A 26,806-nucleotide genomic window follows, 5' to 3' on the forward strand; every position below is an offset into this window, starting at 1 on the left:
GCTGCGGAGGCGGGGTTGGGGCCTGTGCAGGGGCGGGGATGGCGGCCCGACGGTCCTGCTAGCCCGCGGGAACGCCCCGTCACCACGGGCGCGCAGACACCGTGGCTCAGCAGAGCCTCCATTTAGAGCGAAACGCAGGAAGGCCGAGGGCCGCCGGGTGGGAAGCGGTTTTTCAAGTCCACTCCGGCCCAGGTAGGGGTCCTTGCCTCAGACCTCCTACCTGGTGTGCAGAGGTTGCCCCAGTACAAGGCTGCATGCCACACCCAGATTTGTGTCAGCACTGGGGAGGGTTTCACCAACACAGCACAGGCTCTTTGGAGTTGGGTGGCTCGGTACACTGTGCAGTCCCTTGATCAGGGAAAATAAGGCTTCCGGCCAGCCACCCAGAACAGCCTTTCCTCCATGCTCGAACTCGTCCGGATGCAAAAGGGATTCTGAATTGGAGCAGAGGATGCTGAGAGCCCTGAAGAGCAAGGTCTAAGAGGCGGTTTCCATTGTTCTTCAATGACAGTTCTACTTGCTGGCTGAGATGAGAATCTTACTCAGAAACTAGATGCCACTGCCTCTGTTCCTAGAGCGGCAGCTCCTCAGGCTGAGGCAGGATTGCTTGAACTGAATTGTGGGGTCAGCTCAGGAAACCTTGTCTGGTAAAATGCTAGTCTGAAAACTTCAGTGGCCAAATCTAGGAGTAAAGATGTCTGGGGGCACAACCAGGCACAAAAAATGGTTGTGGGCTTGGACCTAGTTATAATCCTAGCATAGCTGTTCAAACACAGTCCTGGGGCTGGAACACGGCTCAGCAGTTCAGAGCACACACTGTTCTTGCACAGGACCCAAGTTTCATTTCTAGCATCCACAATCCCTGGCAGCTCCACGGGCTCCCGCATCCTCTACTGGCCTTTCTATTCATGTGCACAAAAACACACAATAAGAACAATAAGCTGGGTGGTGGCGGCCCACGCCTTTAATCCCAGCAAGCACTTGGGAGGCAGAGACAGGTGGATCTCTGAGTTCTGAGGCCAGGCTGGTCTACAGATCAAGTTCCAGGACACCTGTCTTGAAAAGCCAAAAAACCAAAACCAAACACCAAATGATAAACTAATGTTTTTACCTCCAGAGTGCTGGGAAAAGGCATCCACCACCATGTCCAGCTGTAAAAAATAAAATGAAAAAAAACTAAAAACTGAACCACAACCTGAGGGTGGTAGTGGTGGTGAACCTACTGCACAAATTCTCAGTGGCCTTTGGAACAGATCTCTAAGTCCTGTCCCCAGGCTGCTCTGAACACACCTTGGCTGGAAATGCCTGGGGGATGAAGTCTTCCTCTGCAGCATCTGAGTCTCTTCCAAAGAGTTGGAAGCATCCTCAGCTTATCTTCTGCATACCAGATTTTAACACTCAAGACGGCACATGCACATACACACCACACATGATACAATTGGTGGATAACGGTTCTGGGCACAGGAACAACGCACTGGGAGCAGGGCAATCGCTTCAGGCGCTTTTATTAGGTTCCACTGCAGGGCTAGGGTCAAAGAAATACTAGTCCACACCCAGCCAATGCACACCTATGAGCCCAAAGCAGAGCCGAAGCGGGAGCACCCATGTCCCAGGAGCAGGCTGGTCAGAGCAAGGCCAGGGCTAGGCCCCATTTCTGAGCCTGAAGAGGACCATGGCAGCCACTGGGTTCACTTGGGTAGGTATACCCACAGGCACCCCTTTCTGGGTTATAGTGCCTGATGGCAGGAGGGATTAGAGGTGGGGCTAGGGCCACCTCCATGTAGGAGGAGGTAGCTGAGAGGCTCAGGCCTGAACCTTCTGTAGGGCTCACCCTAAGCTGGTAGCATTAGCTTGACTCTCTTTGGACAATAAAATAAAGTGCATTACTGAACAAAGAGTAACTGAAAACCATAAGCAGAGAAATCACAACAATTTCTTTAGCTAAAAGACAGAGAAAACAAGAATTATTTGGATGCCAGAACATGAGAAAAGTAATTAACTTTTGTAGACAAAGGTGAATGGGGAATAAGTAGTGGCAAAAAGGTCTCCAGAGTCTGTGCTGCCCAGCACCTGCCCAGCATGTACAATGGTGCCAGTACAATCAGCATCGGGGACACAGCTATGCTAGGACATCCAGTCTACCAGATTTCAGGGACCAGAAAAGACAGGGAGACTACCAGGAAGGAGAAAGATAGCCCTCAGCACTTTCTCTGTAGGCTGTTGGGAGGTGGCTGGAGAGACTGCTTGCTCTCTACCTCCTCACCCTCCAGGATGGCCCTGTCAATACTAGACCAAACTCAATGGGTCCAAAGCCCCTGGGCCTTTGACTTCAGATTACATGCCAGGTGAAACCAGCGGTGCTGACCCTAGCCCTGCCCCATGAAGACCTAGCAGACAAGTGTCCTGCCCACAGGGCTAAGGATGCGGAAGGCAGCATGGCCGCACTCTACTAGAGTGACACATATGGCCTCCAGCAGCCTTCGGTTGGCATGGCCTTTCCCAGGGTAAAGGACAGCTGACTTAGCTCTCATTAAGGCAAAGAGGCATCAAGATATCCATATCTTAACCTGGGTAAGGGCTGTCACAACACAGCCACAAGGGACCCTCAGAGACCATTTTTAATTGCCCACACCTGTCCAGGCCTCATGGTGGCCACATGGGCACCTTTTCTAGACTGTCTCAACTGCTCCAGCACTGTGCAAGAAGGCCACAGTGTAGGGAGGCCTTGGGGAAAGGAACGGTGCTGGGAGGGGACCAGAATCCCAGGGCTGGCCCATACACTCGAAGGGACTGACTGCCAGGCAAGAGCCACCACTGCTCTGCTAAACCACCCAGGCTACCAGCTGCCACCATCCTGTGGCACGGTAGGAAAGTCTCAGGCACTGAGGTTTGCTTCCGAGGAGAACTGATGGTGGCCCCTGCCCACAGCCACCCTGACCACCCCAGAGGGGCTGCACTCCAGAGGAAAGAAAGCAGAGTTACATCGCTCTCACTCCCGTCTGTGCAGTTTTATCTGAAAAACAATAAATAAAAGTTTTCTGGGCAGGAGTTACTGATAACTGCTGATTTCAGGCAAGGGCAGGGACACACCACACTGCAGGCCAGCCCGAGGACCACCGCTAGCCACTCGTGCTCCCAACAGGAGGGACACGTCCCACAGCAAGGGAACAGAGACAGCCAGGAGCATCCATCCAAACACTGGGGAGAAGGTGGGAGGCAGAAAACAAAAAGCATAGAGGAAGGAAAGACAGCGGGGTGACAGCAGCAACCTCTGTGCACCCCCAATTTCAGGTGATTGTTTGGAGGTGCTCAGTCCTTCCAATACAGTAGGGAGCTATTAACTAGGTGAGGCATGTGGGGTGCTCTTGGGCAGGGCTGCTCTGCCCTTCCAGTTGGGAGGTTCTGTTCAATCCCAGCATAGCAGCTGGGGCTCTTTCTCTTCAAGATCCGCACTGAGAAGCCTCAGTGTATCTGGAATACCAGGGTAGCGGCCCCACTGCTTCAGGGCTGTCGGCTCAGGCCTTATAGGAAACACGTGGCGCTCCAGGCTTCAGAGAGGGCTGGGCTGGCCCAGTCCCGCTCAGTAGAGGGCCAGAGCCCTAGGTCCTGGGGAGGCTGCACATCTCGCAGTGGCCAGTGCCAGGCTGGTTCATGAAGGTGCAGTGCTGACAGGCCCACATGGCAGAGGGAGCAGCACGCGCCGAGCCCCCGACTGCACCGTACTCATGGAGAGCTGGGAGCTGCACACCAACAGTGCCTGCAGGGTAGAGAGCAGGGAGAACACATCACTTCTGCACAGAACAGACATCTCCTCAGAGTTCTACGGCCAGGGCAGAGGCGGCTCCAAAGTCCCAAACTGTCGGCACGACAGCTGTTCTGGCTCCAGTCAGCAAACCCCCACCCTGCTGTGCACTAGAAGCTCGCTCCCTCGTTGCTAGGTATTCATTCCGATGACAACATCACACCCTGTGGTGGGTCTCTGGGTAGTTTCTTACATCAACTCTTTGTGGACTCGAATCTTACTCTCTCCTGGTGCATCAGAGGCCAAGTATCTGTAGCACCACCCCCACCCCAGACAGGGTTTCTGTGTCACAGCCCTGGCTGTCCTAGAACTCACAGAGATCTACCTGCCTCTGCCTCCTGAGTGCTGGGCTTAAAGGTGTGCACCACCACCACCAGCTCTGTAGCATTTCCTAAGAAAGTCACAGCCATTCCCAAGTAGAGTTCAAGTCCTACCTGCCCCATGTTCACCAGTGCCTGATCCTGTCAGGTTTTTGTGTTTTGTTTTTTCATCTTAGCTACTCTGATGAATGAATGTGCAGGGGCAACCCAGGTTTTTGTTTTTTGTTTTTTGCTCTGTTTTGTTTTCCAAGACAGGGTTTCTCTGTGTAGCTATGCGCCTTTCCTAGATTTCACTTGGTAGCCCAGGCTGGCCTCAAACTCACAGAGATCCGCCTGCCTCTGCCTCCCGAGTGCTGGGATTAAAGGCGTGCGCCACCACTGCCTGGCTTAACTGTTTAATTTTTAACATAAACAATCTTTTGTTCCTGGGCAAGCACTATACCAACAAGCAACAACACCAGCCAACCCTGAACTCAATGTATAGCCCAGTGCTAAGTGCTGGGATTTACAGGTGTGTGCCACCAGTGGCCAATTTACCAGGTTTGTGGTTGGTGTCTGTCTGTGCCCTACCCCAAAGTCCTGAATCCTAAAAGAGCTTTTGCTTACTCCAAGATCTTTAAGACATAAAGGTCTCTACGCCCCCCACCCTCCCGTTGTTTTTAGACAGGGTTTCTCTGTGTAGCCCTGGCTGTCTTGGAACTTGCTCTGCAGGTCAGGACAGGTGTAGCTCTGGTTAAGAACCCCAGGGGTGTGCTGCAGTTCCAGTGTCTCGGCACTCTCCTGTGAGCCATCCTTCTCTTCAGTTGGTCGAGCTAATCCATGCTCACTCCTAACCAGTGTGTCAGATTATCTGCCTTCCTGTCAACACCATGTTGTTGGATCACTGAAGCTTTATGCTTGAGGTCAGACAGGTGACTTCTCTAGCTTTTCCTTTGCCTTTCAGGTAGCCTTGGCTTTTCTAGATTCTCTGTGTCTCTAAATAAATGTTAGAACCTGTTCATTTTACTTTACTTTAAAAAAAAAGTTGTCACAAAACAAGACACTTGGGAACACCTTGTATGTATTAGGTAAGTTCTACGCTGGAGCTACCATGACACCAGGAGAGTTGATAAGTATAAAGCATGCCAGTTGGGTGGTGGTGGCGCACGCCTTTAATCCCAGCACTCGGGAGGCAGAGCCAGGCAGATCTCTGTGAGTTCAAGGCCAATCTGGTCTACAGAGTGAGATCCAGGACAGGCACCCAAACTAGAGAGAAACCCTGTCTCGAAAAACTAGAAAAAACTGGCTCTGCTTCCCAAGTGCTAGGACTAAAGGTGTGCACTACCACTACCTGGCCTTGTTTTTTGAGACAGGGTTTTACTGTATAACAGCCTTGGCTGCCCTGGAACTCACTCTGTGGCTGGCCTCTGCCTCCCAAGTGCTGGGATCCAAGGTGTGCACACCATGCACAGCCTGGCGTCTTGTTTTGTGACACTGTTGTAAACAGTACTTTGTTCTCACCACCGATCTTGTGCATAGGATTGGACAGTCAGACGTGGACTTTTAGGAGCTGGGTTGATGAACACAGGAGTGCAGACCCTGTCGCCCGCAGCACTGGGAACTGTCCTGTTACCACACTGAAGTGGGGGACAGCGACACACAAGGTGCTCACAAATACCTTTTCAGACCAAGGATCTAGCTGGAGCATATAATCACAGCATAAAACTCTACAAACCCAAGGATCACAGCCTGGATAGTATGTGGCCACATCAGCAACCATGACATATACCCAGCCATGGGGCTGCCTGTGTTTGTCCCTTTGCCCCTTTCAAGGAGGGAGCTGGGTTAGAAGTCCAGGGTTTAAATGACAGAGCTCATGCCCCTGGCAGAGGGGAAGAGAGGACACTTACTGCAAAGCTGCTCAATGGTGGCCCACTGTTCAGATTTTTTCCATGTCTGTGCTAGCTCCTCATTTCTGGTCCTCACGGCTTCTAGCAGCAGGCTGATACTGTCCTGTAAGAAGTCACAACAAAGGTTCCACTTTGCTCTGACTGAGGGGAAAAGACTCTTACTATTTTTTTTCCCTTAACATCAATAACATCTTTCAAAGAAAATTGAAAATAATCTCAGAAGCTGTCACTACAAAATGCAAGATGTGTTAGATCTAACTGGGAATTCAACTTAGTGGCAGAGTGCTTGCCTAATGTTTAAAGCACTGGGTTCAATCCCCAGTATGGAGAGAGAGAGAAAGGTATTAAATAAATACATTTAAATGCTAAAGTTAACTAAAACTTAATTTCTTCTCACATAGCCCCCACAACAAAGAAGACACATACTTAGGTCCTAGAGACAGTTTAACAGGAGGAGCCCACGTCTGTAAGACCTACCCTCCCTCACAATCGGCCCTCTGCTTTTGTTCTTCTCCATCGTGCCCGTAAACTATCTATATATAGCCTTGTATATATAGCCTGTATGTTGGGGGGTCAACATACAGAGAGAAGTCTCTACAATGTTATCAAGGGCTCTCAGTACCTCTCAATGTTTTCTATTAGGTAACTGCAAACACAGTCATGCTGGATAGAAAGGTGGTCCTGATGCAGACAGACCCTTCTGTCACCTTGTATTCAGACAGAGGGTTTTTTTTGTTGTTTTGTTTTTTGTTTTTCGAGACAGGGTTTCTCTGTGTAGCTTTGCGCCTTTCCTGGGACTCACTTGGTAGCCCAGGCTGGCCTCGAACTCACAGAGATCCGCCTGGCTCTGCCTCCCGAGTGCTGGGATTAAAGGCGTGCGCCACCACCGCCCAGCTCAGACAGAGGGTTTACCCTGAATCCAGAAGGCTGACCACAACCAGGAAAACCAGGGTCCCTCATGGAGAGTATCATACTGGGTGGTGGACATGTTAATGAGTATATACTATGACGTATATAAACCCAGCCAGATAAAAGGATAATTACAAGCTGCTGGATGGAAATATCCTGGGAGTGAGGCCTCTATTTTGTCCTCCTAGGGAAAGAGGTTGAGTTAGTGCCATCAAGTTCAGAGAGACTTGTTCTTATCTTTCTGGCATTTCCCTGGATCTCAGGTAAAGAAAGGCCACAGAAAAAGAACACTCATGCTGTCGATGCCCAAGGCATACACACAGGATTCCTGGGGGACCTGCTGCCTTGCCCTGTTTAGAGAGCATCTACCATCTGCAAAACATTCAGTCATTTTCCTTGTGTATCTTAAAAATGCCAACTGTGCAATGGTGTATGCAGGACCTGGAAACTGGCCAAACCTTCTGGGCTCAGGCCATAAAATGTTCTGGCTCACCAGGCGGTGGTGGCGCACGCCTTTAATCCCAGCACTCGGGAGGCAGAGGCAGGTGGATCTCTGTGAGTTCGAGGCCAGCCTGGTCTACAAAGTGAGTCCCAGGAAAGGCACAAAGCTACATAGAGAAACCCTGTCTTGAGGGGAAAAAAAAAAGTCCTGGTTCATAAGCAGAGACGGCATCAGGAAATAGCAAAGGCATTGGCTCTGAGGCTGTGCAACAGGGACTGTCTGGACTGCAGGATGCCTAAGGCTCCAGACCAGAGGACAGACCTCATTTCCCTCTGCTCTCCAGGCGATTTTAAACAACTCAATTGTCCTACACCACAGAGGCTAAAGATCCAACATCTCCATCAACAGTGAAGTTCCCTTGTGAAGTGCTGTGGCCTGTACATTCTCACACACTGGGCATGGGGCAGCTATCTCTTGACACTAAGCTTCACCCCAGTCCTTGGGATCTGAGGAAAGCAAGCAAGAGGGCAGCAGAGCTTGTACCTGCAGTGGCATGACTTCATTGGTGACCAGAAACAGCAGGAGATGGAAGTCAGAGATGGTATCCAAGAACACGGATGAGGTATTCTGGGACAAGTAAGTGGCCAAACTATGAAAGTCCTAAGGAAAGAGTCAAAAGAAAGGGGGAAAAAATTAATGTTTTATCACAAATCCCTACCACTAAACCAAGAAAGAGTGCTGCCTCTTACTAAACATAGGCACATTAAATAGCAGAAACACATTATCCTGTTTCAGTGACCACCAAGGCAGTCCAGAAGAGGCACAGAGAGCTACAAGGCTAGTGTGACTCTGCTGCCCAGTGGAAGCCCTCAGCACATCTGACCCAGGTATATAAGGAAGCAGGTATTTAAGCGGCCCAGATTCAAGACATTGGTCAGATAAACAGGCCGGGTGGTGGCTTCGTCATCGTCGCATGCCTTTAATCCCAGCACTCGGGAGGCAGAGGCAGGCGGATCTTTGTGAGTTTGAGGCCAGCCTGGTCTACAGAGTGAGATCCAGGAAAGGCACAAAGCTACACAGAGAAACCCTGTCTCGAAAAACCAAAAAAAAAGACAAAAAAAAAACAAAAAAACAAAAAAAGACATTGGTCAGATAAACAGAAAACACCCCTTTACCTACCCTGTCTTTGAACTATATGTACCAGGCTGGCCTTGAACTCACAGAATCAGCCTGCCTCTGCCTCCTGAGTGCTGGGATTAAAGACGTGTGCCATCACACCTGGTGAGGGTAGCTTTTAAACAACTAGACACAAGCAAGAGGATCACTGTGAACATTTCAAAGGTCTGCCAAGTAAGTGGCAGTGTCCCACAAGCATCTGACATCCATGGATAGATAGGTTTCAAGGAACCACAACAAAAGTAAATGTTATGTATGGCTATTCCTCAGGCAACTCATATTCTGAAGTATTGGTACAGCCTAAAAACAACTAAGTACACAGACTGTCTGTACTAGACAGTAATGGCAACTCAGGTCAGGTGGCTCTGTAGTTAAAGCAAAGGACAGAGGAGGAGATATGAGCAACAAAGCCCATCAACACCGCATGCCACCAGAGTCCTGATGGACCTCGCAAACTCAAACAGAGAGCAAGGGCAGGGCAGACCAACAGGGAGGGAGACTGTCTGCAGTGCTCTACTGCACGGGACAGCAACAGACAAAGAAAGCTTGGTAGACAACAAACAGTGATGAACAGTATTGGAAACGCTAAAAAGCCAAGTGAGAATGGATTTCTGGCAAGTCTATAGGCCCAGGGCTTCAGGGGATTTAAGCATGGTTATCTATTACCTGGTGAAAAAAGGGAATCCAAGTAACCAACAATACTCAGAACAGGGCCTCATGGGACTTGCCAGAAAATGAACCAAGGGAGTGTGAAAATGGCACTTTTGGGGAAAATAAGACAATCAGAAGTTCCTTTAAATTTTGTCTCTAAAACAAAGAGCTTACCTGTGTCTCACCCAGCACATCCCGGTTTTCAATAGGAAACGGATTTTGCGAAATAGAAAAAGTGTAAACTGGATCCTTGGGGAAGGTGGTTGTGATCTAAAGAACAAAAAAAACATACTATGACCATGTTCCAGAAACAGGACGGGAACTCTGCCTGTACAAGCTGTCCAGACAGACCTTCTGAGACGACAAGCTACGTGTTGAAGGGAACAGGAAACTGTGTCATCCTCAAATAATAAACCCAGACTCTGGGAAACAAACTAAAGAATGTATCTTACAAGTGCCAACACTTGGGCAGACTGGCTCTGTTCGGGGCTCACACGACACCTAACTGTCGGGCTTGCGCCACTGCACTCACTTTGCTATGGATGTCCAATGCCAGTTCATCCTGGGCAAGTCAGGGAGCTACAGAAAGGAACGGAGAAGGCAAGAGACAGACTAAAGGCATAAAAGACTCAACACCAGGCTTGGTGGCAGGTGTGGAGTCATCAGTGTGGGCCCGAGAAACACCAGTTACCTCCAAGAGTCTCTAAGAGGCCCTTCGTGAGAACCAGTTTCCGCAGGCAGGACTGAGAGTCCTGGGCGCTGTTTTCCTCCAAGGCGAGGGACCTAAGTCAAGACTGACCAGAGGTGAGCCGATTCTCTGACCCCAGCATGCTTGAGTTCATGGCAGAGGGCATTTTAAATCTAACACATATCAATAGGAGCCCCGGGGTCACTGGTGAGTGTGCAGGATCAACACAAACACAGGTTTTACTCCTCTTGGCAGAGGCCCTTCCCACAAGAGCACCTACGTGCAAGCCACCACCACTTGTGTCTGACGTACTTCTCTCTGCACACACGAGCATCGCCGGGTCACACCCCTTCCAGATATAGAACAGCTATTCTAACTCCCGTGGGACTATTTCTAAAGAATAAAAACGTTGCTCTGGTCGCTGTGATCTGTTTTCTACATCAGCAAAGGCAGAGGGCTATTTCTGGATTCAGCTGTGCCAATGTCAGCACTCTATAAGGACAAGCTGAACCACCAGATGCATCCTAGATGGCTGGTCCTTTACAGACAAGCATTTGCAGCAGTGAGGCCAAGTCTACAGACCCGAGCCGTGGGCTGGCCATACGGCCCAGGTTCCCATCTGAGAGGCAGATGGTGGGAGTGGTTCCCACAGAAGCACTGAGTGCGGCACTGACAACACAGTCCCAGCCACGTCTGAACACCAGACACAAGGACTATAGTCAAGTTGTAAGCAAAAGCCTGGGGATACTCAAGTCTCTGCTTTTGGGTAGGCACACGCAGGAATGGAAGGGTGGCTGCAGAGTATTTGCTAGAATTTACCAGTAATCCAGAGTTACTTGTGGTACACAGCTGTAACCAACCCAGTTGTTCAAGATGCCAAAGCAAGAGATTCTGAGTTTGAGGGCTGCTGAACAACTAAGGGAGAGCCTATCTCAAAATAAAGAAAACCTGAACAAAAAGGGACAGGGGTGTAACAGTGTGCTTGCTTAGTATATACAATGCTATGCATTCAAATCTCTAAAGGGTGAGGAGTATTTCACCTTGCAGGAGACCCTGGAGAGCAACACAATCAAAGTCTGTGGTAGCTCCAGGGGATCACTCTAGGGATCTAGTTTCTCTTCATGTGCTGAAGGCCATCCCTGCTCAGACTGTCCTGGGTTTATGAAATAGCCATCCCAGGGCTTGGGATGACTCAGTATGCAAAATCTTTGCTGTGATACAGTTATCATATTCTCAAATTTAAGAACAGAAGGTATGTTGGGTGGGGTGGCTTATATCTTTAATCACAGCACTTAGGAGGCAGAAGCAGGCAGATCTCTGTGAGTTCAAGGACAGCCTGTTCTACAGTGATTTCCAGGACAGCTAGAGCTACATAAATGAGACACTGTCTCAAAAAACAAAAACCAAACCAAAACAAAACAAAAGCAAACCCCAAACAAATAACAACAATAAAAGCCGCATGGTGGTTCATACCTCTAATTCCAGCCCTGAAGAAGTAGAGGCAAGATTACAACTTTGAGGCCAGTGAAGGCTATATAGTTTGACTTTGTCTTTAAAAAAAAAAAAAAAAAAAAAGGGGGGGGGGATACAGACAGCCCGGGTCCAGATCTGTACTATCTCTGGAACCAGGGAAAGGGCCAAAAAGCACTCTTTGGGCACCCACTCTAAGACTCTCCCAGGCCTCATCTTCATAGGGACAGAGAACACGGATACTATAGGGTAAATGGTTCCCCAGCAACCCAGTGATGCTGAAAGGTGTGGGGAAGTGCTGGGGGCGAGGACGGGGGGATGGGGTGGGGAGGTAAAGGGAAGGGATTAGCTAAGAAGCTTATTCTAAATCATGCTGACTCCTCCATCAATCTGTTTTCATCTTAATTACACCCCAGGTAGTATAAAAACAGATGCCTTTATGGCCTAGGTAATAAATATGTTCTCAGGAGCTGTCAATTGAAATGGAGCAGCTATGGGCTAGGCTCAGGGGGACTCACTGCTCCAAATGCAATGATATTTTACTGCCTGAATTATATACCCATCCTAAGGCCAAATGCAGCCGGAATAGATATTCTGGAACAGCAGTAATGTAGAAAATCAGCCATCTCCAACCCACCCCAGAACACCAGCAGGCAATGATGCTCCAGCTGCTATGTCCTGTAGCATTCACTGCCCTGTGGCCAATGGCATGAATATGTCTCTGCAACCATCAGATTTTTCTAGAAAGGAAGAGAGACTCAGAAGCAGCAGCAGAGCTGGCTCCTCTCACCTTCTGGAGGTGTGCCCAGAAACAACACTGGTCCTCACTACTCACAGGCACTAAGTTATGGATGTGTCCCCAGGAAACTCTTAATGGAGTGGCCCCCAGGACTACTACTGCTGGGTTAGGCAGGACAACATCTGTTACCTCCTGGGCAGAGGGCAGCTACATATATAGAACCATTCAGATACCCTTGACGCTCAGCCCCATGAACCCTGCCTTCCAGAGGCCACAGGGTGGCACTGTAGGCAGGTGTCCTTTGTTTACACTTCAGCACGAGGAAAGTTTAATCCCTAGTTTGTTGAAACCGTGCAGTTTCTGGAAAAATGGGGATTGATAATCAAGAAACAATCCTTGAAACAAGAGCACTGACTCAAATCTCCCTGGCTTCCTTCCACAAATGGCCACCACCCAGGAGTCTGGCCTTCAAGGGGGCTATGGTACCAGCCAGTGAGTTTGAGTACAAAAGAGTACTTACATCTATAATCAGATACTCCACAGGCAGGGGACGGGCCAGCTGGGTGATCTCATTGCCAAACTTGTCTATGTCCTGAAACAATCAAATGTCAACATCAGGTGAGTGAAGGTGAACAGTGACAGTATTCTTTTCACACCAGTATTTCAACTTTTAAATTATTATTTAAAATAATATTTTATTATTATTTTTTATAACAACATCTCAGACTGACCTGGATAGAACTTACTATGTGGACCAGGTTGGCACTGAACTTGTGGCAATCCTAACTCTGTTTTGCCAGGGCTAGAATTACAGGTGCACATCTCTATGCCTGGCTCTTTCAAGATATTATGATTTAGCCAGGCATGGTGGCACTCACCTTTAATCCCAGCACTTGGGAAGCAAGGTAAGAAAATCTCTGTGAGTTCAAGGCCAGCCTGGTCTACTTAAGTGAGTTCCTAAACGAGAGACCTATCTCTAAGACAAAAAAAAGAAAGATTATTATTTTGTTGAAGTGCATAAATGAAAGGCAGAAAGGAAAATCTACATATTTTTGCAACTATTTCCCTGTATTGTTTCATTGTTTCTTAGAACTTTGTATTATGGCCATGACCTGAAAAAGTTCCTGGGCACCTCTTAAGAGGGAATATACTACGCACCCATCCCAGCTTAACCTGGCACCACAGATGGTTGAGCAGTGAAAACAACCTGAAGGTTCTTCAGACTGGACTCTGTCTCTCCACAAACACTCAAAGTCTCATCTTAAGAATCTTACACCTCTGACTAGGTGGTGGCGGCGGTGGCATAGGCCTTTGGGAGGCAGAGGCAGGCAGATCTGAATTCCAGGCCAGCCTGGTCTACAAAGTGTGCTCTGGGACAGTCAGAGCTAGACAGAGAAACCATGTCTTGAAGAACCAAAAATAAATAAAATAAAATTAAATAAATAAAAAAACTTGCACTTCTGAAAACTGGACTTTGTAAAAGCTTAGTACATATACAAAATAAAGGCATATACAAAAAGGTGTATGTGTATACACACACACCACCACCACCACCACCAATATGTCAAAGTCTAAACCTGTTTTGCTTTGTCAGATGCACAGAACATAAAGTTTAATTATGGGGAAAAATGGCCAACATATGTTCATTAATCATAAAATGACAATTAGATCTGATTTATGTCAAACATGCTGAGTTCAAACAGAGCTCTAGAAATAAATTCCTAAGAAATGATGCTTTTTATTAAAAGATCCTACAAGAGGAGTCATATTTTCTATCTAAATCATCACTTAACATTATGAGTCATTCATGAGCTGTATATAAAATATGTGTCCATAATTTCTAATTATAGATCCTTACATAAAAGTTTGTTTATTGAAGCCCTCAGACCCGAACTGTTTGCCAACCATATGTTCCCAAGGTGTGCCATAAGGCCACTCCCAGCACATCCACACCTTTCAGAGACCCTCAGAGAGCCAGGCCATCCTTTGAGACAATTACTGCAAGCTATTCTCAAGTCAAGGCCATCATCTTAACAGGACATCATTGGCCACACTAGTCCCGTTTCCTGTCTGTCACTTGCAGAGGATCCAACAAAGACTTGCCCTCTGCCCTACTAAGGAAGCTGTATATCTATCTATCTATCTATGTAGTACCTATGTGAAAAGTGTGGGGTTTAATTTCATCTTCATGTCAAACCAGCAGGGATCATGCTCCCACAATACCTACTATGCTCTTCCTGCTTTCTGTGAGGGTGACGTTCCACTAACTGGGGAAAGGTCACTCATTCTTGCCCACACATGTGATCATAGGGCCAGGACGGCCTCTACATTCTGCTTCTGTTATGTATGACAGCGGGTCCCAAAGATGTGGGCCTACTGAGGGGATCTCAGGCCTCTGAGAGACAGTGTCTTGATGGAGACAGGGTAGGAGGCAGGAATCAAGCCCAATCAAACTGAATCACCATTTCCAAAAATACATGCTTGCCCCTACAAGAAATAACCTGCAACAACTCACATATAATTAGCCCATCTGGAATTCATCTTCAAATCTAATTAAGCTCTAATATGCAGAAACATTTTTCCAGCACCTGTTCACTTCACTCTTCCCCTCCAGGGATTCTTCTTGTTAAATGCCCCCATCCTTGCTTTGTGTTGTGCTATTCTCGTTCAAGTTTAACTACCCAACTGTGCCTTTCCTTCTCACCACAGAAATAAAGGTGCTGTAGCCCCCACTTTCCCTACGGGAAAGCCAGCTAACTTCTACCTCTCCCATGCCTTCACTCAGTGCTGTTGCCAGCCAATCCCTAGCCCTACACACCATTTTAAAGGCACTTACTTTTTATGGGCTTTAGCAAATGTCAGACAGAATACACTAGGAGGAAGACATCTTAATTCTAAGTTTGACAGCTGCCAAAGTGTCAGCAGTTTTATCTGCACCTGGAGCAAGACAAGGGAGAGTGAGACATCATGGTCCCCAATGCCTCACTGCCTACCGCAGGCCATGTCTGGAAGCACGGGTGCCATAATCTTGACATGAAAAAGAAACACAGATACTGGTGTCTTTGTTATCACCCAGCCAACATAGGCTCTGTGGCTGGGTGGGTGACTAATTTGTGTCACCCTGCTTTAGAGAAGTTGCTGCTCCACTAACGACTGGTAGGACAGCCCAGCAGTACTGCCTGTGAAGCACTCAGAACACAACTTCTTGTGGGACAAGGAAGCCCCACCCACATAACATCTGCAGGGTGCCTGCTGAGGCCACAGAAGCAACAGCTGGTGCTTCTCAGACATTTGCCAGGTTGGATCCTGCATGCCCTAGTCTGCCTGGCTCCAACTGCACACGTCACAGGCACTATCCTTCAATAATTCGTTAACCCAAGATGTAGTAGACAGTAGAACCAAAGGAATGAATACTAAAGAGCAAGTCCACCTATATCCAGAGCCCAGGCTCACACCTCGACCCAGCAGGACTGCAATGTTCAGTGCACACTCAGACCTGAGTTGTGTCCTCCTGGAGTCTGGAGCTCAGGCTCCGTTCTGGCAGCACACTTGTCACTTGTACTGACCCTGAAGAACAAACTACAGCGGATTTCATGACCACAGAGTCTTTTCCTAGATCCAAACAACATCACTGTGTTGAGAGGTGAGGAGACCTGGACAAACAAAACCACATTTCCACCTGTACCAAGATGATGCACAAAGTAAAATTAAACCATATAGCAACACACACACACACACACACACACACACACACACAAAGGAATTCTAGCTGGGCACAGTGCAGCAAACCAACCACTACCACCACCACCACCACCACCACCACCACCACCACCACCACCAAACAATTTTATTTATTTCTAACAGATGATGACAAATTTTTAATTTTTTTTTTTAAAGATAGGGTCTCACAAGGGGTGGTGGTGATGCATGCCTGTAAGTGTCTCCCAGCACTTGAGAGACAGGCATGTAGACTTGGCTAGCCTTCACTCACAGAGATCTCTGCCTGCTTCTGTCCCCCCAGCACTAGCATTAAAGGTGTATGCTAACAAGCTTGGCTTTTATTTTTTGAAACAGGCCTCAAGAAGCCCTAGCTGGCTTCAAATATTATGTAGCTGTGGATGACCTTGAACTCCTGATCCTCCTACCTGTATCTCCCAAGTTCTCGAGTTACAGGAATGTGCTACCACACTAGACCAAAAGCGGAAATGATAATGAAAAAAAACATAAACAATTCAGCGACTTTACACAACATACAGAGAATAAAACTCTGACAAAAATATATTAAAAATGTAACACATGGGGCTGGTCAGACAGCTCAGTGGTTAAGAGCACTGGCTGCTCTTCTAGAGGACTCAGGTTTGATTCCCAGCACCCATATGGTGCCTCATGACCATCTGTAACTCCAGTTCCACAGAATCTGACGCCCTCTTCTGGCCTCCAAAGGCACTGCACACATGTGGTATATAGACATACAGTCAGACAAAACACCAAAACACCCATATGCATAAAATAAACTTTTAACAGACTGAGGCCAGTGGCGATGACTCAATTGTTAAGGTTCATTGCTGCCAAGCCTGACAACCCGAGTTCAAATCCAAAGGACCTACATGGTGGAAGAAACTACTCCCTACAAGTTGTCCTCTGACCTCTACATACATACACAGACAGTAAGTATGTATAATTTCTTTTTAAACTAACACATACAGCGGTGGGGGTCCCTGAAACAGAGATGGAAACTGAACACAAGTTCTCAAAAAATAGTCAGTGAAGGCAGGTGTGGTCTGCAGCCCAGCCAGTGCACATTCATCCCAAGTATTAAGTCATGTATGCAGAAAGAACTAGTTATAAGAAACCTAGTGAGCACTGTTCATGCGGGTGCCATAGCAACTTCCATTCTACTGAGTATACAGCCTCAGCCTCAGAACAGGGCTCACGGATGTTAGAGACATCCTTCCTTCTACCCCCCTGGAAAGAAGAATGTCTGGGGCTAGAGAGATGACTCAGTGGTTAAGAGCACTACTTGTTCTTCCAAAGGTTCTGAGTTCAATTCCCAGCAACCACATGGTGGCTCACAACCATCTATAATGAGATCTGGTGCCCTCTTCTGGCCTGCAAGGATATATGCAGAAAGAACACTGTATACATAATAATAAATAAATAAATCTTTAAAAAAAAAAAAAATGTCTGCTTAGTCTTTGCCCAGGCCACTTGTCGGCACAGCTCTCGGCGTCATTCCTTCCGGTGGGAGCACCGCCTCTGGTCCCTCCACAGCTGGCACTCACAGGCCAGCGTCCTCGGTTTGCCCTACGTTCCTGTTGTCCTTTTACTGAACTGTTGCTGCCTTTAAAGCCACGGCTGTCCGAATCAGCAACTGCAACTCCACCGCTACCAGCAGCGGTTAGCCCCAGCAGCGGTTAGCCCGAGAGCACCCTGGCCTGAGGGAACTGTCCCCTCTACTCTGACTAGAAGGGAACAAAGGGAACGTAACCAAACCTCTGTCCCTCTAAAGAACTCCAGATTCAAAGGTTAAGGTGGAATTCTGCTCTTCAGAGAGACTGAACAGCCTGTGGCTCACCTCCTCTCCCTGCTCCTATCTTCCAAAAGCCCTTGTGAGTCTCTTCACCCCTCCTTAAAAACCCTTCTCCACCCGGCTCCTCCCTGTCAGCTATTGCTGACGCAGCCTCCTAACTGCAGGTGAATTTTATTTAATCAAACACATCTTTGCAACATTAAACAAATATTCCAGAGCATAAACAAAAGTAATACACTTTAAAGTAATACTCTGCAACAATTCTCCTCTGGTTTTCTTCTGGCAACCTCAGCTTCTCTTGCATGCTTCTGGAACTCTAATTTGTACTTTTTATGTAGACAAATTTGAGATTGGCATTATCAGCCTCTATCTCTTGCCTGAGTTTTTCAGCCTCACTGGCAATTGCCTAAGGCTACCATGCCAGCCCGGCCCAGCTTCAGACACCAGTGTCAGCTGGGCATGGTAGTGCACACCTGTAATTCGGGAGGCTGAGGCAAGAGACTCCTGAGCCTCATGCTATACAGAAATATCCTATTTTCAAAAATGCAAATGTTGGTGCCTGATCTCACCATCCTCATACACAGACCCAATACACTGCTCCACAATACCCCTGCTCACCAAGAGGCTGTCTTGCTCCTGTTCCTCATTGTGTCTCTGCAATGCCTCTAAATCTGCAGCATCTACTGAGCCCACCAACTCCACAGTGGACTCAAGAATGGATCTTCTACAACGAAGACCTCTTCCTCATTCCCACTGTCTAAAGCCTATCCAGTGCAGCTTGTAACCAGGCATGGGCCTTGTCCCACCCCTCTGCTCTGCTCTGCTGCCCCTCCTAATTAAGGTCCCTAGAATCTGATACTTGACTGCCAAGCCTTTTCTAAATGACATCTAATAGGAATGTTCTAAAACCACCTTCCACATCACTTTCTGTGGCCTGACACATCCACCATCCACTATATTGACAAGATTGACCCTCTGGATGCAAATACTATTCCTCAAGAAGTGGACCTGCTTGGCCTCAACTCACCTCATGCTCTTTCTAGTCTTAGCTCTGGGGTGCCTACCTGCCTGTCCTACCCTGGGCAGGAACACCATCCAACTAACTCTTCAAGAAAAAGAGCCGAGTATGACTTGCTGATGGCCATAGGCCCAAGTGAAAGTGCTCAGAGAACTCATCTCTAGATGAGTAAGAAGGGCAGCCTGGCTGTCAATCCACTGTGGTTATGGTTGTGGATGTGAGAGCATAAGGCAAGGGAGTAACCATGCTGAACCCACCCAGCATCCTGATGTCATCTTATGTGAAGTCCCCTTTTAGAAAAAACTCCTCTCCCTTCATTCTCTCTTCTCTTTCCCCCCTTCCCCTGTTTCCCTCCCTTTTCTCTCTCCCTCTTATAATAAACTTCCACGTGGATGCTGTGCCTAGGGTGTGAGTAACGTTCCACTGTGCCACGCTGCCTGCCACTGTATCTGCAATGACGTGTCTCCCTCACCCATCAGAACACCTTGGCCCAATCTGCCAAGGCCTCCGGGGCACCATACATGTGACGGGAGCTGTCTGAGGATTTCCTGTAAGTTTATCATTCCTGATTTTCCTAAGTAGATGTGTGGTTTTACATTCAATGAAAATGTTCCATGTGTTAACTTTGCAGAGTCTGGTGCTGTCTGATGAACACAAACATTAAAGGGTGTGACCAGGCTGCCCTGTGGCCTGCTCCTCTATCAGCCTTCATACACCCTGTGTAGATTCTAGGTCCACACATCTCCACCTCTGGCCTCACTTTACCTTTCTGTGGGTACCTCACCCATCTCCACCCGTCCTCCACTCCCGGTGCTGACTTGGTTCTGTGTTCACCATTCACTAAGTCGTGCTACCCAGTACTGTCCCTTGTGAAGTCTACTCACTGCGCTCACACCAGTCTTGGCAGTCTACATACAAAAGCCCTCAAATGAGAACCCGTGGCCGCACTCTCTGCTGCCTTTACTGTGAAGAACAGCAGCTCCTTGAAGAGCACAGCCTCGGGCTCCTGTGACGGGTCTGACAACTTGGCCCAGCACTGCCCCTCAGCCTCCTGTCACTTCAACCCTCCTGCAAGCTCCCGAGACACCTCAGCTCTCCCTGGCACTAGATTTTGGTCTCCTTTCCCTCTCTCCCTTCTGCACCCCTGACAGAGACCCACCTTTGGTCCTTCACTCTCTCCTCCCATGCTGTCTAGGCCAGTGGCCTTGAGCAACTCAATACTGTGCCTCCGATGCCTCATTTTACACCTTCCTCATTCTCTTGAGCAATAGCCACCACAGTGGCTCCTCAGGATGATACAGTAACAAGTCCAATATCTTCCACAGTGCCCTTTGGGACCTGCCTGAAAGTCTCAGGGCTTCCTGCCTTGTTTCTTCTCTCACTGTTTACACTAAGCCCCAGGAAGTCCTGGCTTAAACAAGGCCCTACGCCGGGCGGTGGTGGCGCACGCCTTTAATCCCAGCACTCGGGAGGCAGAGCCAGGCGGATCTCTGTGAGTTCGAGGCCAGCCTGGGCTACCAAGTGAGCTCCAGGAAAGGCGCAAAGCTACGCAGAGAAACCCTGTCTCGAAAAACAAAAACAAAAAACAAAAACAAAACAAGGCCCTTACAGATTCAGATTGCTTCTTTGCACCACTAAGGCTGCTACCTGACCTGGCTCCTAATCGTTCCTTTGCCATTTCAGGCCTTGCCTCCTTGGCCAACTCCCAGCTGTAGGGAACTTAGTGTAGTTCTACACACTAAGCTTGTGCAGTGAAATCTCTAGTCAATGCTCTTACAGTGGTCCATACCATTGAATGTACCCCTTTCCTGACTCTGTTCCAGCAATACAAGCCATGCTGCTTATTGTGCTCCATATTAGAAACAGGTGCTGGGCAGTGGTGGTGCACGCCTTTAATACCAGCACTTGGGAGGCAGAGCCAGGCGGATCTCTGTGAGTTCAAGACCAGCCTGGTCTACAGAGCGAGATCCAGGGTAGGCACCAAAACTACACACAAAAAAAACCCTGTCTCAAAAAACAAAAACAAACAAACAAACAAGAAACAGGCTGCTGCCTTGCCTGGAATAATCCTTCCCAGATCCGTGGGCCAAGCCATCACTACCTATTAAAACTTCACCCAGTTAAAAGCCGTCTTTCTCTACTACAACAGTCTCTGAGACTCTGCAAACAATGTATGGTGTTTCCAGGTGTTCTCTAGACACAAGTGATTTGAAGACTATATATAATAGTTGCAAGATGTGGCCAGTTTGTAACAACAACCAGAAATAACTGAAGTATCAACACCTAACTAATATTCAGATTTGGTCACCAATTAATAAAGGTACTCATTTATTCTAATGACAATTCTTTTCTTTCTGTTAAATTAAAAAGCATCTAAAGCCGGGCGGTGGTGAGTTCAGGAAAGTGCAAAGCTACACAGAGAAACTGGGGGGGTGGGGGGGGCAGCTAAAAGCAAAAGTTATCACTGGGGTTAAAAAATGGCCCAGTACTCGACAGCACTTGCTGCTTCTGCAGAGGACGCAAGTTCAGTTCCAAACACCCACATGGTGTTCACAACTGCCTGTAACTTGCTACATGGGATGCAATGCCCTCTTTTGGACCCCTGAGCACTGTACACATGAGGTGCACATACATACATGCAGGCAAATACACACAAAAAATTAAAATAAATCTTTTTTAAAAGTTGTTATCATTAAATGTCTTCTTCCTATTTTTCTGCAGAAACCAAGTGTCCACAATGAATATGCTCAGCCAGTTGCCAATGGTCCTCATGTGGAATGCAGGCTGAGAGAAACAAACCAACTCCTAACCTTCACACCTTACAGTCCTGGGAATAAGCAGCAACAGCCTGATTCCTTGGGGGATAACTTTCTATCCACACACACAGCCAATATGCCTGCCTTGTTTTCCTTACAGCACACAGGGATCACTGCACATCTAGGTCTCCCAGCTAATCTGCCAGCATTAGGAATCTGCCCTTTCCTGCTTCCCAGCTGCATGCACAGAATATGGAGCACAGCACACCTTCCACTGCATACTCAGGCTACCTGAGTTATGAGTCTGTTCCACCCTATCTATGAATACAAGAAAAGTACACAGACACATATAAACACCTACATGTTTACAAAACACAAAAGATACTGGGATGACACTCCATATATCTGTTTTTAATTGTAGATGAGGAGTTCTGTCTGGTATCTCTAACTAACTGGCTAACAACTGACTGAAGGGGTCACACAGCAATCTACCATGGGATGTGTGATTATTTATGTTCCTTTGTTATAGGACTATCCAATCATTTTAGTTTTATGACCACAGGTGACACTGTGATGAACAACAGACTCAGGTAAATACTGGTGCAGGTTTCATTTACACAGGGTATTTTAAAATCAACCACAAAGTCCACAGGAGGACTAAAAGGATTGCTTCCATGTCTGCTGTTACAGTTCTCTTTGCTCCAACTGATACTTCCCTAAAACACATGATGAATGGGCATCTCAACTCCAAGGAGCTATAAACAACTCAGAAGCATTCTTTTTTGTTTGTTTGTTTGTTTCCTTTAGACTTTTTCTTTATTCTTCTTATGTGTCCTCTCCTAATTTTTCCTGTGAGCTCCTTCCCTCCTTTTTTTTTTTTTATTTATTTTACAATACTATTCAGTTCTACATAACAGCCACAGATTCCCTTGTTCTCTCCCTTCCTGCCCCCCCTCCCCTTCCCCCCAGCCCACCCCCCATTCCCACCTCCTCCAGATCAAGGGCATTCTTGCATGTTCTCACTAACACAGGCCAGATAAACAAAGGAAAGGAACAGGATTAAGGAAATACCAATACTGTCTTAAGTACAATCATACAAGGGACACACACACACACACACACACACACACACACACACACACACAAAGGGTTTCCTATCTGGTAAAAGACACTTAAAACCAAACACCAGACACTAAACTCATAGTTAATGATGAAATCCTGAAAGTGTGTTCTTTAAGATTAGAAAAGGCAAAGGCTGGGCGTGGTTGCACACACCTTTGTTCCCAGCACTAGGGAGGCAGAGGCAGGCAGATCTAGTGTGAGTTGAGGCCAGCCTGGGCTACAGAGTGAGTTACAAAGAAAGCAAACAAAAGCAAGACAAAGGCTGGGGATGTTGGCTCGTGCTCATCAAGCCAGCACACGGAAGGCTGAGACAGCAGGACTATCAATTAGGGGCCAGCAACACAGTGAGGCCCTGCTCCCACCCCACCCTCCACAAAAGAGAAAAAGGAGCAAGGAAGACAGAGGTGAACACAGTCATTTGACATTGTTTGGGAAATATCAGCCACCACACAAAACCAAACAAGAAATAAAATCTCATCAGCGGAGTCTACACAGGACACCCAAAGAGCTGCCGCACAACAGATAGCAGCAGTGCTGATAAAATGTTACTTTTCCCTTTTTCGAGACAGGGTTTCTTAGTGTGGCTTTGGCTGTCCAAGAACTCGCCTGCCTCTGCCTCCCAAGTGCTGGGATTAAAGGCATGAGCCACCTCTGCCCAGCTAATTAAATCTTTTTTGTTTGTTTCAAGAGACAGGGTTTCTCGGTGTAGTTTTGGTACCTGTCCTGGATCTCGCTCTGTAGACCAGGCTGGCCTCGAACTCACAGAGATTCGCCTGCCTCTGCCTCCCGAGTGCTGGGATTAAAGGCTTGCAGTGAGAGAAAAAAAAAAAGGCTAGAAAGATGGCTCAGTATTTAAGCATACTGGCTGATTTTCTTGAAGACCCAGGTTCAATCTTCAGCACCTCCATGGCAGCTAACAATCATATTATTTAAGTTCCAAGGGACCCAACACCGTCTTATTACCTCTGTAGGTATCAGGCATACATGTGGTGCACAGTCATACACAAAATATAAACAGTGCTAAGTGTGGTAGTGTACACCTTTGATTCCAGCACTCAGGAGAGGTAACCATATCTAGTTAAGTTTGAGGCCAACCTGGTCTACTTACAGACAGGCTATATAGTGAGAACCTGTCTTCTCCCTCCTCACAAAAAACTCAAAATAATAAAATACCTACACAGAGATCTCAAACAAACGAGGCAGGGAACATGACAACAAACGCCCATCTCTGTGAGGAGGAAAGGCTGTGAGTGGTCCAAGAGAGCACACAGGCAACATTATGACTGGACACAAGGAACCAAAAGTAACCAGGAGTAAAACCAACCCCAAGAGAAAGGTCAAACTGCTCCAAACGTCAGGCCACAGGGCCACAGATAAGGACGTCAGAGCAGAAACCACCTTATCCTGTCAAGCTATGATGTGCATTATATCGGTAATGTGAATAACTGTCATGTGAAATCTGAGCTCACTCAAATGCAAGTGGGGTTGACCCCACCCCATTTCAGATCCAATTTGAGTTGTCTCAAATCATTGTCTAAGGCTCTTTTGTCTGGGGATGTGTTGCTCCCCCCAACTCTGTGACAGGGAGAAGAAAACAAGAAAACAACCCAAGAGTAAAAACCCTTAAGGGCCAGACGTCAACCACTTCCAGCTTACTGATGTTCTTCCCATGCTATCCAAGTGCCTAGAGTGGGGAAGAAAAACTGCAAGTCCAGCCATCAACTTCCCCAGCTGGTTTCTACCGGTGCTGTAAAAACCTGAGTTGATGTCATCTCTGTTGCTATATGTTCTTTTACTTGGAAGCCTCACTCAAGGAAGACACTGCTTTGCAAAGATACAGGACTTTTGATGGGGATCTCTGCCTGACTGCATTAGTCAGTTTCTGCTGGATGTTGTTTGTAAGCCTCTGATGTGAGGATGTTTCCTTCCTACTGTTATTTGTTCTTTTACTTGGAAATTTCACAGCAAAAAAACTGAGTAGATGTAGCAGACAGAATTCCAACAATGGTCCAAATGGCTCTCATCTTTATGGACAGATCTGGTATAACATACCCAAACCAAACACGTCTGACTCCTTTTCTGGCTACGCCACACAATGCCATCAGAGCCTGAGTAAGTAACAATAAGCTCCAGAAATGTGATAGATGCTTTGGGCTCCAAACTGCAATAGCTGACACACAGGTAACACTCCAAAGTATAGCAGGATCACAAGAGTCCAAGACAGATTCACATCATCCTATGTATGTTTAATATTTTTTTGTTCTCCTGTAATTTTACCTTATAAAACACATCAGGAACATACTGCTCACTGCTGGACTCCTTGGCATAGCCGAGCTCAGGGGCATCCTTACAAGGTAGAAGACATTCATCTCGGACCAGTGCCATGCACTGATTGGATACCTGGTACCCTTCAAAGTGAACCTGGTTGTCTGGACCACCTGTAAGAGAAAAACCTTCTAAGAGAATCTACCAAAAAGGATAATCAGAAGCATTTCATGGCACCTATCTTCCAACTTGTAGGAAGCAAACAGTCAAGACTCTGTTAGGTAATCTGGAGGATGGCTGGAGCACGAGGCTTTGGACACTGCTCACTCCTCCACAGCCAATAGTCACACATGACAGGTGGTCAGAGTCCACTGTTCCACCCCCATCCCCAGAGCTCTGGGGATGCTTAGTGCCCTTAAAGCACACAGACTACCAGTTTGGAACAGGAAAGGATAAAGACAGATCATCCCACATCCCACCAGCTTTAGCACCTGAGTGAAGAGGGTTAGAAACAAGAATAGACTCATTTCCAGGCAAGGGGGTTGGGAAGGCAGGTATAGAGGTAGGTAACATAACAAACTATATGGGACTGGTTGCTGAGTTCTTGTCTTGTATACATGAAGCCCTAGGTTCAATCTCTGGCATAAACCAGGCATAGTGGTAAATGCCTGTAATCCTAATACTTGGGAGGTAGAGGTAGGAGAATCAGAAGTTCAAGGTCATCTTCTGGTACATAGCAAGTTCAAGGCCAGCTTAGGCTTCATGACAAACAAAACCACACCAAAAAGCTCAGCCATGGGTATCTGAAGACTGGCCTGGGTTTCAGACCTACAACTCACAGAGGAAAAAGAGAACTGACTTCCACTCCTATATGCACACACACACACACCCAACACCACCCCACGCCCTCTCTAAATAAAAAAAAGAAAACTGATCCTAGCACACAGATCACAGATCAGCATTCCCCAGATTACAGAAACCTATGTGGTCTGATGGTATCAAGTCAGTGGCCCGGGCATCTCATACTGTGATACCTGGACACTGCCCAGACCTATAGTAATAAGTACCCCACCAGTCTCTTCACAGCTCTCCATGCTAATGATACATATACTGCCCTGTAATGATACATATACTGCCATAAAGATTTAACATTAAGGGCGGCTGGAGAGACAGTGAATAAAGGCACCTATCGCCGGCTTGAGTTTCATCTCTAGACCCCACATGACAAAAGAAAAGAAATGACTCCTGCAAGTGGTCCTCCGACCCCTGCATGCACTCCACAGCACACAGGCTATGGCCCATGTCTCCTGCAAGTGGTCCTCCGACCCCTGCATGCACTCCACAGCACACAGGCTATGGCCCATGTCTGCCAACAAACACAAAAGGTACACACACAAAACAAATACAAAAGTACATATTTGTGATACTGTATTTTATAATAAAACATGAATTTGGTTTTAAGAAAACATTAAATTAAGGACAAAGATAGTATAAATGGATATTTCAGAGAGAGCCATCCAGACAGTTACACTGGAGCCCTGAAATTAGGAGGGTGAGGAGAGGGTAATGTCGAATGGGTAGGTGTCATCCAAGAATCAGGGCTACACACAAGGACAACTCCAGTGTCTACTATTTTTTTTTAAATGATTTATTTTTATTTTATGTACACTGGTGTTTTGCTTATATGTCTATGTGAAGGCATAGGGTCCCCAGAACTGAAATAACAGACAGCTGTGAGCTGACAGGTGGGTGCTGGGAATTAAACAGTGGTCCTCTGAAAGAGCAGCCAGTGTTCTTAATCACTGAGCCATCTCTCCAGCCCCTCATCGTTCTTTTATAGCATTGGAGATACTATAAAAAATCCTATCTCTACTTCAGTTTGAAAACAGTTACAAATCAGGAAAGAGACTCAGTCTGTCTAGTTTTCAAACACATCTGACTGAGAAATACGATCAGAGAAAGTGGAACCAAAGGCAAGGTGGCCCCTGAGCAGTTCACCACTACACACCCAGGCCAAGTGCCAAGTGCT

At 47.3% G+C, this 26,806-nt stretch overlaps 1 protein-coding gene across 1 annotated transcript in view; it reads right to left on the reverse strand.

Moving 5' to 3' along the window:
• Positions 1-1,479: 1,479 nt before the first annotated feature.
• Nploc4 (NPL4 homolog, ubiquitin recognition factor) overlaps positions 1,480-26,806 on the reverse strand; it is a 60,417-nt gene continuing 35,090 nt past the window's right edge. Inside the window, exons 12-17 of the mRNA XM_006987690.4 lie at positions 24,790-24,950; positions 12,607-12,678; positions 9,364-9,459; positions 7,906-8,022; positions 6,012-6,114; positions 1,480-3,757 (exon numbers count right to left, since the gene is read on the reverse strand). Of these exons, the coding sequence (XP_006987752.1) occupies positions 3,600-3,757; positions 6,012-6,114; positions 7,906-8,022; positions 9,364-9,459; positions 12,607-12,678; positions 24,790-24,950 (707 nt within the window). The 3' untranslated portion in view covers positions 1,480-3,599. The remainder of the gene's footprint in view (positions 3,758-6,011; positions 6,115-7,905; positions 8,023-9,363; positions 9,460-12,606; positions 12,679-24,789; positions 24,951-26,806) is intronic.

The sequence above is a fragment of the Peromyscus maniculatus genome, chromosome 8 (genome assembly GCF_049852395.1).
Source record: "Peromyscus maniculatus bairdii isolate BWxNUB_F1_BW_parent chromosome 8, HU_Pman_BW_mat_3.1, whole genome shotgun sequence".
Lineage (NCBI taxonomy): Eukaryota > Metazoa > Chordata > Mammalia > Rodentia > Cricetidae > Peromyscus > Peromyscus maniculatus.